We start from the raw sequence: 13,194 nt of genomic DNA on the forward strand, positions 1-13,194 counted from the left end.
TATTTCAGTGGCAATAATAAAAATCATCATTTTGAGAAATCTACTGTATTCCCAAACTGGGAGGTAAAGTATTTGCTCACACATTTTGTTTACATCATAAGTGAATCGTTTCAGTAAACAGAGTATAAAGGTTTTTAAACGGTTGAATCCACAGCACACATTTCAAGCATCACTGGTCACGTTTGGGCAGCTCTGGTTTAATTCATTATTGTTGCCCCATGAATGAGCCTGTCGGTATGTAAACAAGGGTAGTATTCCTAGAGGCAGCTGATGGTGATACTGCTTTACGACAGTTATTGTTGCTATAGTAACGTAGAACCGTCAGCTGTGAAGGACAAATATTACCAAATAGAATCTTGGAATTTGGAAACAATTCACTTCCCTGTCCCAAAAAATAAATATTCTAATAATCATTCCCTCCTAGCACCGAGGAAATGTTGGGAGTAAATATTTTATATCACAGGTTGGGAATGTGGAAACTATTTCAACATATTTAATGTTATTATGATCATTAAATCAAGGGATTTTACTTTCCCTGTAAGTGTCATCTAATCAGATTAGGACCTGAATGGCGTTACCCTGAGAATCTGCCCTGTCCCCCTGAGATTGGACTAAATACCCTGAGTAAAACCCAGACCAGACTCATTTATTATTATAATTTCTTTATACATTGGGCTGGACAAATTACTAACAAATGTGCAGATAAAAAAGTCATTTCACAATATATTTTTTGCTTTAGTCTTTATTGCTATGCCACCAGCTTATAAGCAAAGATTAAAATAAAAAAAAAGCCCATGGAGGTCAGGGGTGGCTAAATGCACGCGTCCTCGCTCAGCGTGTTCCATTCCAGGACACAGCTAGGCCGAGGAGAAGTGGTAATCAGGTACCGTATATCCAGTAATGGACACATTTGATGGTTGTTTCCCCAGCAGCTCAATGTATACATTGAAAATAGACCCACCTGAAGGGGGAAATGCTACCATATGGTCTGTGGATGTCGAAATCCATTAAGATTTAACTTCCTGACCGTAATATTAAATTCTTAAACGGAGTGTAACCTAATCCATTAAGGAATAATCTATACCTACCCTCAAATGCAGTTATTATCGCTGCCTAAAACAAGAGTGATATAGCAAATACTGCCTCAAATGCTACGGAGCAGACACAATTCTCTCCTTTCTCTGTGCTCGAGAGTCTGTAAAACAGGCACGGCTGCCAATGGCAAAAAAACAGGCATGGCTGCCAAAGGCAAAAAACAGGCACGGCTGAGACCTGGCAAAGCCGATTGACAGACCTGAAAATGGTGCTCGACTGACCCACTAAACTGGAAAGCCTAGCAAACTGATGAAGGGATTGTGTATTTTAAAGGGAAATGGTCGCCGTTGAATAAAAGGTTAAAAATCACCTATAACTTGTCTTTATGTAATGTGATCCTCCATTTCCATTTAAAATATTTAGCAATTGACTTCACAATGCAGTCAGTTCTGGCACAGCCAGGACAAACATTAAATTGGGGGAGGGGAAACAGAAACCACTTACTCTAAACTGACTGCTCGGCGCAAAGGGCGGAGCTTACAACAGTGATTGACAGGGAGCGAAGATAGAGGATTTTTAGGTGTGGATTTCTACATTTACTTCATTTTTAAATGTATTTGACATAAAAAGGTATGTGTAAAATATAGAGAATACGTAAACATAATAAAAATGTTGAGAAGTGACCGTTCTCCTTTAAACCATAAAAAAAAAAGGACACAAGCCGAGTTAAATCCTTTTTACCGCGTTCATTGGCTTTGGCATAAAATGGCCAATACCCGTGTCAATTATGTCGAATTTCGGTTTAGTGAAATCACCTCTATTTAGGCAACTACTCGGGTTTTATACTATTCCAACCTCATACAGCAGGTAAAATACCGGCAAATATGCCAAAAATATAAAGTTTTGCCCCAAAACGCACACTATGTGGTAAAAAGTAACTGGGGGAAAAAATGTGCTTCCCCCAATAAATCGAACTTTTTGTCATATCTCCAACTCAAATGTATCCATTCTTAAAAATTAAATAATCCAGTTATTCACACAAGCATGGAGTTTGATAGGAATCGGACGCTAGTAATGAAAGAATCTCTGTAGTGTAGCTGAAAAAAATGGGTAATTGCGAAACTTAAAGCCTGACTTCATTTCTTAATCAACATAAAATAATGCTATTAAACTAAAGAATTGCAATTTGATCACATATTACATAATATTGCAAAGTAAAATAATCAAATGAGAATAATTAATCATTCCATTGCCCCCCATTGCAGGTACCGGCAAAAAGCACAATATATACACAATGTCTTTGCACCTGATCATGCTCACTGCCGACCGTAAGTCTCTAGTTACTGTCAGTGCTAAGTAGGTAAGTACAAGTCACAAACACTCCAAACTTTAGAGAACAGTGAAATAAGTGGACGTGGCAATAAATGTGGTCGTGCATCTCAGAAGTGCGTGGTTGAAACGGCTGCTGAAGTATTCATTGTTGAGTCTGTGATCCCCTCGTCGAATGGAGGGTTTATTATCTCAGATGCGTCATTCGCACTGCGTAAAGCTAAAACTGCAAACAGCAAAGATCAGGTCCAGCGCAGACCGTAGGAGTACTGGAGGGTTACCTGCATCTTCCCAGCTTTGATAAATTGTAGAATAAAACGATATTGACCCATTAACATGGGTCTAATGGCAATTCTGACATTTGGGGTCACATCTTTTCCCGTTGACATTACACTGGCAGCCCCCAGACGTGTCTCCAGGACCCTGTGAGCAAAGATTAAAAGTCTAAGTAGAGATAAAGGCTTGCATTGCAAACGCAATACAGGTTACCTGATGGAGTTATTTAGTAATTTAAGGTTAGAGAAGACAGTAACAGTTTTTGTCAGAGTGATGTGTGACAGTGCTATATATTAGAAGGTTTCATTCACAGTATATCACCGTATTGGTTGTGTACTGTGAAGTGCTAAGTGTTGTCTTACCTGTGGACCCCAGCGAGGCCCCTTGGTGACCCAGCAAATCTCTGTTTGGCACATGGTACAGCGAATCCAGTCGCAACCATCTTTCTTCTGGACAACAATCTGACACATGGGGCAATACATGGCTTCCCCAGTCTGCAACAGCAACTTGGGAGAGAGACAAATAGAGTTAGAGAGGGTAAGGAGAGAGAGACAGAGAGAGACAGGGAGATAGATATAGAGAGACAGGAAGAGAGATAGAGAGATAGATATAGAGTGAGAGACAGGGAGATAGAGAGATAGATATACAGAGAGAGACAGGGAGATAGATATAGAGAGACAGGAAGAGAGATAGAGAGATAGATATAGTACGAGAGACAGGGAGATAGATATAGAGAGACAGGGAGAGTACAAGGGAGCGCAAGAGATAGAGAGGGACGGAGAAGGAGAGATGGAATAGAGAGAGAGATATAGATAAAGAGGGACAGAGAGGGGGACAGAAAGAGCACGAAAGGGCGTACGAGATAGAGAGGGACGGAGAAGGAGAGATAAAAAGAGATAGGGAGAGAGAGAGACACAGAGAGATAGCTATAGAAAGAAGGAAGGCTACAGACATTAAAGGAATGAGAGTAAAAAGTGATAAATAGAAGGGAAGGGGAGAGACAGAAATAGGGAAGAGTGATTGAGAAAGATGGATGGAAGCAGTGTGACTGGGTATTTTAAAATAAAGTGAATAACTTTGAAAATAAAAGTTAAAAGAACTGCAATAAATAAATTAATTATAGTAGAAGGTTTGTAAATTCCCCTGATTTATTAATGCTCCCAGTCTATTAGTGCCCGGGTACCAGTCTCATAGTCTGCATTCAGTGCCCGCGTACCTGTCTCAGGCTCTGTGTTCAGTGCCCGGGTACCTCTCTCATAGTCTGCATTCAGTGCCCGGGTACCTGTCTCAGGCTCTGCGTTCAGTGCCCGGGTACCTGTCTCAGGCTCTGTGTTCAGTGCCCGTTACCTCTCTCATAGTCTGCATTCAGTGTCCGGGTACCTGTCTCATAGTCTGCGTTCAGTGCCCGGGTACCTGTCTCATAGTCTGCGTTCAGTGCCCGGGTACCTGTCTCATAGTCTGCGTTCAGTGCCCGGGTACCTGTCTCATAGTCTGCATTCAGTGCCCGGGTACCTGTCTCATAGTGTGCGTTCAGTGCATGGATACTGTCTCAGGCTCTGCATTCAGTGCCCGGGTACCTGTCTCATAGTCTGCGTTCAGTGCCTGCGTACCTGTCTCAGGCTCTGTGTTCAGTGCCCGGGTACCAGTCTCAGGCTCCACGTTCAGTGCCCGGGTACCTGTCTCAGGCTCCGCATTCAGTGCCCGGGTACCTGTCTCAGGTTACGCGTTCAGTGCCCGGGTACCTGTCTCAGGCTACGCGTTCAGTGCCCGGGTACCTGTCTCAGGCTACGCGTTCAGTGCCCGCATACCTGTCTCATGCTCCGCGTTCAGTGCCCGGGTACCTGTCTCATAGTCTGCATTCAGTGCCCGGGTACCAGTCTCATAATCTGCATTCAGTGCCCGGGTACCTGTCTCATAGTCTGCATTCAGTGCCCGGGTACCTGTCTCAGGCTCTGCATTCAGTGCCCGGGTACCTGTCTCATAGTCTGCGTTCAGTGCCCGGGTACTTGTCTCAGGCTCTGCGTTCAGTGCCCGGGTACCTGTCTCAGGCTCTGCGTTTAGTGCCCGGGTACCTGTCTCAGGCTCCGTGTTCAGTGCCCGGGTACCTGTCTCAGGCTCCGCATTCAGTGCCCGGGTACCTGTATCAGGTTACGCGTTCAGTGCCCAGGTACATGTCTCAGGTTACGCGTTCAGTGCCCGGGTACCTGTCTCAGGCTCCGCATTCAGTGCTCGGGTACCTGTCTCAGGCTCTGCATTCAGTGCTCGGGTACCTGTCTCAGGCACTGCATTTAGTGCCCGGGTACCTGTCTCAGGCTCTGCGTTCAGTGCCCGGGTACCTGTCTCAGGCTCCGCGTTCAGTGCCCGGGTACCTGTCTCAGGCTCTGCGTTCAGTGCCCGGGTACCTGTCTCAGGCTCCGCATTCAGTGCCTGGGTACCTGTCTCAGGCTCCGCATTCAGTGCCCGGGTACCTGTCTCAGGCTCCGCATTCAGTGCCCGGGTACCTGTCTCAGGCTCTGCGTTCAGTGCCCAGGTACCTGTCTCAGGCTCCGCATTCAGTGCCCGGGTACCTGTCTCAGGCTCTATGTTCAGTGCCCGGGTACCTGTCTCAGGCTCCGCGTTCAGTGCCCGGGTACCTGTCTCATAGTCTGCATTCAGTGCCCAGGTACCTGTCTCTTAGTCTGCGTTCAGTGCCCGGGTACCTGTCTCAGGCTCCGCGTTCAGTGCCCGGGTACCTGTCTCAAACTTTGCATTTCAGACTCAAAACCCACAGTACCAGTTCACAGAAAAGTCATATTACTGGCAAATCCTTACCTTTAGCATTTCATTGGTCTGACGGGCGGCAATGTCATTCAGTGCTCGGATACGCAGATCATCCTGGTACTCTCGGCAATTCATGCCGTCATGTATAGCCTGGAAGGACAAGGAGACAATGTGACTTCATATAACAGCTCCCCCTGCAGGATTCAAGTATCAGCTACAAGGAAGCAATGTGACATCGTACAACTGCTCCCCCTGCAGGATGCGACTATCAGTTACAAGGAAGCAATGTGACATCGTATAACAGCTCCCCCTGCAGGATGCGAGTATCAGTTACAAGGAAGCAATGTGACATCGTATAACTGCTCCCCCTGCAGGATTCGAGTATCAGCTACAAGGAAGCAATGTGACATCGCATAACTGCTCCCCCTGCAGGATGCGAGTATCAGCTACAAGGAAGCAATGTGACATCGCATAACTGCTCCCCCTGCAGGATGCGAGTATCAGCTACAAGGAAGCAATGTGACATCGTATAACTGCTCCCCCTGCAGGATGCGAGTATCAGCTACAAGGAAGCAATGTGACATCGCATAACTGCTCCCCCTGCAGGATGCGAGTATCAGCTACAAGGAAGCAATGTGACATCGCATAACTGCTCCCCCTGCAGGATGCGAGTATCAGCTACAAGGAAGCAATGTGACATCGTATAACTGCTCCCCCTGCAGGATTCGAGTATCAGCTACAAGGAAGCAATGTGACATCGTATAACTGCTCCCCCTGCAGGATTCGAGTATCAGCTACAAGGAAGCAATGTGACATCGCATAACTGCTCCCCCTGCAGGATGCGAGTATCAGCTACAAGGAAGCAATGTGACATCGTATAACTGCTCCCCCTGCAGGATTCAAGTATCAGCTACAAGGAAGCAACGTGACATCGTATAACTGCTCCCCCTGCAGGATTCGCAGGTCTCACATTAATCTGTATCAGCCTGACTGCTAATTACTTCGCTGGGGCTATAGAGACATTGTGCTGCTGTTAAAAGAGAAACAAACGGGGAATTGGCCTTTTTAAAATGTGTTTTTATTGACCTTATAGTACTGTCACACGTTAATTCGGACCATTCTCCCTGTGTACGAAGAGCCATGTTGCACCCAGGATACACAGAGGCATTATTAGAACTCTCTCTGGGCGATACAATGCTGTAGGGAACTCTACCTTGCATGTCAGGCAGTTCTCTGCGAAGCAGATCGGACAAACAAACTCATTAACGGAGTCTTCGTAGATACACCAGCCCTTGCAGTCTGCTGTCTTGCAGTGGTAGCTGTTTTGGCTCCGGCTTTCGGCCATCACCAGGCCCCGCTCCAGGAACCGGCTGTACTCCTCCTTAGACACCAGCTATGGAAACAAAGCACCTTATAGAGACCGGAATCAATTACAGAAAAAGCAGCTAGTCCGCAGAAAGTCTATAGCCTTTATTTGGGTGCATGGGAAACTTTATCTGGATGCAGAGGGAGATAAAACTTTATTAATAAAGGAAAATATTGATTGATTTTAAATTCAGTCCTATTGGTTCCTCCCAAAAATCTTTTCGTTCGGTATTTGTGTTTACAGCTCTCAGCATCTTGGGTGAACCTGACAGGAGCTTATATTATTGTATTTTGTGAATGAATGCACTGTCTGCGTGATTAAAGCAGTACGATAGTGGGAATCATTTCATTACAAGGACGTTGGAAAATATTTATCAAAGTGTTCTGAAAAGTAACTGTTAAAGGGACACTCTGGACACCAGAAGCAGTTTATGTTGCTGAAGTGCTTTATGTGTGTAGACTCTATCCGTTTTTTTTTTCATTTTACAAAATGTCAAGATTTCTATAGAAATTGGCTGTCTATCAGACAATATTTCCTGGTTTGGTTAGCTCAGTGGAACTAAACTAAAGAGGCAGCAGAGCACCATCCTTGTAAAGACTTCACACTGAGCTGCATTGGGAAGTCTGTGATTGGACAGACACAGAAAGTCTGGGCGGGGTTAAAAGGGGAGGGCTTGCAAAGGCTGTAGACAAGAAATCTTTCACAAGCTCTTTTTAAAAATAACCTCAATAAAAAAATGCATAATTAAAATGATCTAGTCACCAGCTTACTGTAGTTGTTCTGGTGAATAAAGTCAGTGTTTACATGGTGGGCTGTGGTTGGTATTAGTTAATCCCAACTGAAAAAGCAGGTTTAATTTAAAAAAAAAAAAAAAAAAATGATTTCAAACTTTTTGTCCATCTTTTTTTTAAGATTTTTTTTAATCTTTGCTGATTTTATTTATAACTTTGTCCCTTTTTTATTTATATTTTTCTCTTTGCAGTTTTTATTTAACCCCTTCAGGACGGAGTCAATAGTGCACGTTCTGATCAAAACAAAACGTAAGTTATGCACTTCGGCGTAAAGAATACACAAGCAACGTATACCCTTAATGGAAGTGAATTAGGGATAACAACACACGAAAAGGACTTGGGAATTGTTATAGACAACAAACTATGCAACAATGTGCAATGTCAATCAGCAGTGGCCAAGGCCAGTAAGGTATTGTCATGCATGAAAAAGGGCATTCATTCTCGGGACGAGAATATCATTTTGCCTCTCTATAAATCACTGGTAAGACCACATATTGAATATGCTGTGCAATTTTGGGCACCTGTTCTAAAGAAGGATATCATGGCACTAGAAAAAGTGCAGAGGCGGGCTACAAAATTAATAAAAGGAATGGAACATATCAGCTATGAAGAAAGGTTAACAAAGTTAAACCTATTTAGTTTACAAAAACGTCGCCTGAGAGGGGATATGATAACATTATACAAATATATTCGGGGCCAATACAAACCATTGTGTGGAAATCTATTCACAAACCGGACTTTACATAGGACACGAGGCCATGCGTTTAGACTGGAAGAAAGAAGATTTCGTCTAAGACAAAGGAAAGGTTTTTTTACTGTAAGAACAATCAGGATGTGGAATTCTCTGCCTGAACAAGTGGTTCTATCAGAGTCCATACAGATGTTCAAACGGCTACTAGATGCATACTTGCAAAGACAGAATATTCAAGGATATAATATTTCAATGTAGGGTAATAACTGATTGATTCAAGGATAAATCTGACTGCCATTCTGGGGTCAAGAAGGTTTTTTTTTTTTTTTTTTTTTTTTTTTGTCCTAGCTTGTTGCAAAATTGTGCTTCAAACTGGTTTTTTTTTTTGTTTTTTTTTTCTTTTGGATCAACAGCAAAAAACAGGTGTGAGGAAGGCTGAACTTGATGGACGCAAGTCTCTTTTCAGCTATCTAACTATGTAACTATGTAAACAAAAACTTGAATTTGCGCTATATGTCTGTTCACCCGTAGTTCCCCTCTTTCATATTATATGCACCAACACTTATTATATATCATTTTGTTCAGGAGAAACAGGGCTTTAATTTACCATTAACTATTCATATATGGAATATAATTTATTATGAATAAAATAAAATAAACTGTGAGAAATGTATTTATTTTTTTAAAAATGTGTAGTTCCGCCTCACATTTTAGCTGTAAATGTCATAATACTGTTAGGTTTTACTGCAACAAAATGCACATATTTGTAATCAGCGATGTCTCACGAGTACAACAGTACCCCCCATTAACAGGTTTTATGTTGTTTTGGAAAGTTACAGGGTCAAATATAGAACGTTCCATTTTTAAATTGAAATTTGCCAGATTAGTAATGTTACCTTTGAGACGGTGTGGTAGCCCAGGAATGAGAATTACCCCCATAATGGCATACCATTTGGAAAAGTAGACAAGCCAAGGTATTGAAAGTGGGGTATGTTTAGTCTTTTTTAGTAGCCACTTAGTCACAAACACTGGCCAAAGTTAGCGTTCATATTTGTTTTTGTGTGAAAAAAGCAAAAAACGAATATTTGGCCAGTGTTTGTGACCAAGTGGCTACTAAGAAAGACTGGACATACCCCACTTGCAATACCCCGGGCTGTCTACTTTTGCAAATGGTATGCCATCATGGGGGTAATTCTCATTCCTGGGCTACCATACACTCTCAAAGGCAACATAACCAATCTAGCAAATTTCAATGTGAAAAAAATGAAACGCAAGCCTTATATGTGACTCTCTAACTTTCCAAAACACCATAAAACCTGTACATGGGGGGTACTGTTATTCTCGAGAGACTTCACTAAACACAAATATTAGTGTTTTAAAACAGTAAAACATATTACAACAATAATATAGTCCATAAAAGTGCCGTTCGTTTATAAAAAATGCAAAAAACGTCACTTTTACTTAAAATATCATCGTTGTAATACAATTTACCAGTTTGAAACACTAATATTTGAGTTCAGCGAAGTCTCCCGAGTAAAACAGTACCCCCTATGTACAGGTTTTATGGTGTCGTGGAGAATTACAGGGTCAAATATAGTGCTTGCGAATTAAATTCTCTGCACTTTCTCCCTGTGTTGTCAGGCATGTCAATCAAATTTTAATTAATCAAATCACATAATTATGTTAAAAGATTACTTAAATATACATGTAGAATTTTAATATATATACATATATATGTATTTAAATTCTACGTGTATACTAATGTAATCTTTTATGTAATTAAATGTATTTATCTCTATATATATATATATTTGCGGTTATTTGCATTTTATATATAGATAGCTATAACTAGAATGTCATTCTAAGTGTATTCTGTTTCCAATATATATATAGTAATAACAAAATACAGTTAGAATGAAATTACATATGAATATATAATTTATATTAAATTTTGTTTCAATATTTTATTTATTTATTTTATTATTTTATTTATTTATACGTATATATATATATATAATATATATGTACATCTATTATATATATAATATATATACATATTATATATATGTAACATCATTCTAAGTGTATTTTAATGCTAATATATATACTTATATTAGTATTAAAATACACTTTGTATGACGTTACATATATATAATATGTATATATATTATATATATAATATATATACATATTATATATATATAAAAATATTTTCAATTTATTTTTTAACATGTTTAATTTCTTTTTTTATACTTTCTTACCAGCAGGGGGACTGTCTGATATTTTAGAAGGTCCCCTTGCAGGCAGATCCATAGCCAGCTATAGGGGGCCATGTGATCGCTCTTTGAGAGCGATCACATGGCCCCCAGGGGCCTCATTTGCCGTGGGAGGGCTGCCTGGGCTGTCAGGCAGCCCCCCAGAAGAGGATCGCGGTGGAGGTAAGTATAACTTACCTCCTGGGGCTCAAAGCCGTTACGGCGTTCCATGCCGCCGCAACGGCTTTAAAGCCCATTATAATGGGGACGGCATGGAACGCCGTAACGGCGTTAACGGGTTAAAACTGTCTTTTTTTTTCTTGCTGTTTATTTCCCCCTCCTTGTGGGTGCTTCTGCTGCTGAGCTAATTAGGGGGAGTGCCCCTTAATTTCCACCTGTGTGCGATTTGTTTTGTCAATATAAACCCAGGACTGACTCACAGAGCTTGCTCACTGGAGTTTGCTTGAAAGTAGGCTATTTAAAGTAATCACTTTAGGGTAGGAGTTGAAACAACAGGAGTTTAAACCATGAGGGTAAATATTGTTTTGCTCACTTGTGTTATTTGGTAACTGGGGATGAGTGCTAGCAAGATTACAAGTTTTACTCAGTGTACATCCTGCTGCATGTATGCATGCCTGGATAAATCTGCCCAGGGTCCACACCTCTGTGGTGGGTGTGAGCGAGTGGCTTTTCTGGAAGCTCAGAGTGGAGATCTGGAGAGGCAAATTACAACACTGAGTGAGATTGACAATCTTGAGAGGAGCCTGCTGCTCACTGAGCAGAGTTTAGTGGGTGCAGGTAGTGGAGAGGGAGGAGATGAGACAGTTGGTAATCAGGCACGTAGCTGGGTAACAGTGGGGCGAGGAAGCAGGCAGGGAGGGAAGAGGAAAGGTTTAGCTAGTCCTGATTTTGTGCAGCCTCACAGGTTTGCCCGTTTGAGTGAAGATGTTGGGAGCATTAGCACAGGAGTAGCTGTACTTCAGGAAGCTGTTCCTTCTAACAGCCGTGGGAACAGCCCCTCTAGTGATACCGGAGAAACTGACGGAAGCGAAGCACAGAGAGATGGACACAGGTTTCTTCAGGAAGGAAGAGATTCTTTGTTGGATCACCGATCGGGACTCAGAGGGACTAGCGTCACCAAAATACCACAAGTTCTGAGCCCCGGACAATAGTGCAGGCTCCTTATAAAGGGACATAACTCCTCCCATATTAAGCTCCACCCGCACATTCTCTTGACCAATCAATACAAATAAGAATTAACTTCCTGCTTGACCGCATGGCTTGTCCAGCACAATGGAGGAGGGGGAATACTACATCCTGTATTCTTGCACATGCTCCGTACACTACTGATCATATCTTGCCTCGTGCAACCAACTGATCGATACGTCAGCATATGCACGTACACATGCCACGTGGTAATCTCGGCCTACTAAATTTATTTTTACCGAGATTCCACCACATTCCCCCCTTTGATGCCTCTTGATATTTCACAATTACTTGAGGCATCACTTAACCTTGGTTTGCATACACCGCAAGTTACCTTGAACCAGACCAGACTTATCTTATGATGTGAATCTTTTAACACTCATCTTCCTGCATTGGTTCTCCCTGATCTAGAGCCTTATACTTATAAATCGCCATTATCTGTGCAGCAGCCTTCCTCTCTGCTATATTTTCTATCAGGCTTTGCACAGACCTAACTACTAAGGGTATAAGACACGGCAGGAGTAGACACAACATTAAAATCAGTAGGACTCCACCTACCACTGCCTTAAGCCCTCCAAACCACTCATACCAGCTACCAAACCAACTACTTGGATTATACCCTTTCCATACCTGAGTAGGCACATGCGCTAGTTTAACCATATGGCTAGTAAGCTCAGCTATTGCTTGCCCTTCGTCATCTATTTGAAGACAGCAATTGCTCAGGTTAAACTTCCCACATACACCTCCCTCTACTGCCAATAGGTAATCCAAGGCTAATCTATTTTGGTACACTGCTGTCCTCATCCTGGTATTATGCTTCGCTAGAAGATTGAGCGCTTGTGATGTTTCGTTAGTAATGATCTCAACCACCGCCTGTAATCTTATAATACGGTTGAGCATATAAATAGGGGTTCTATAACCAAAGGTACCATCTTCTGCCCACGTGGCTGGCCCATAATAATCTATGATACGCTGGGGAGGCCATTCATCATCTTCCCAGGCGCCTATCTCTATGGGTCCCCTTTTCTTCCTATGATTCACATCATACACTTTAACACCTAAAGTCTCACCTGTTTCAATCGGTAACAAGAAGAAGGATGGTTTGAGCATGCCCAACACACATGCCCCTTCCCAGTCCTGTGGCAACTCCGAATAGGCTTTCTTACCACAGATCCAGTACAAATTTGCTGGGGCTCTCCAGGTAGATGTGATGGATAGGTCAAACCACACATCCTTTAAATTGGCGTATCTAGCAAACGGGTTAGATGGTTCTGAGACATTTGAAGCCGACCACCAAGTTGTATTCTTTGTATCATCATCATAAGCTTTTTGCCCTAGACAAGTTAATTCTCCTACAGAAGTATTATACATTATTCCTTTCCTTGCTATACAAACATAACCTATGATGGAGGTCTTTAATCTCCACTCAGATTTACCTCTAACACTCATATGATAATCGGCTTGTGTAGATATTAGTTGGTCAAC

At 42.2% G+C, this 13,194-nt stretch overlaps 1 protein-coding gene across 1 annotated transcript in view; it reads right to left on the reverse strand.

Annotated features, from left to right (window-relative positions):
* Positions 1-2,378: 2,378 nt before the first annotated feature.
* Positions 2,379-13,194, reverse strand: part of LOC134608269 (ranBP-type and C3HC4-type zinc finger-containing protein 1-like) — an 85,189-nt gene continuing 74,373 nt past the window's right edge. The window contains exons 11-14 of the mRNA XM_063450962.1: positions 6,614-6,793; positions 5,452-5,550; positions 3,003-3,146; positions 2,379-2,787 (exon numbers count right to left, since the gene is read on the reverse strand). Coding sequence (XP_063307032.1) covers positions 2,707-2,787; positions 3,003-3,146; positions 5,452-5,550; positions 6,614-6,793 — 504 coding nt within the window. The 3' untranslated portion in view covers positions 2,379-2,706. The remainder of the gene's footprint in view (positions 2,788-3,002; positions 3,147-5,451; positions 5,551-6,613; positions 6,794-13,194) is intronic.

The sequence above is a fragment of the Pelobates fuscus genome, chromosome 4 (genome assembly GCF_036172605.1).
Source record: "Pelobates fuscus isolate aPelFus1 chromosome 4, aPelFus1.pri, whole genome shotgun sequence".
In the NCBI taxonomy this organism is placed as follows: Eukaryota; Metazoa; Chordata; class Amphibia; order Anura; family Pelobatidae; genus Pelobates; species Pelobates fuscus.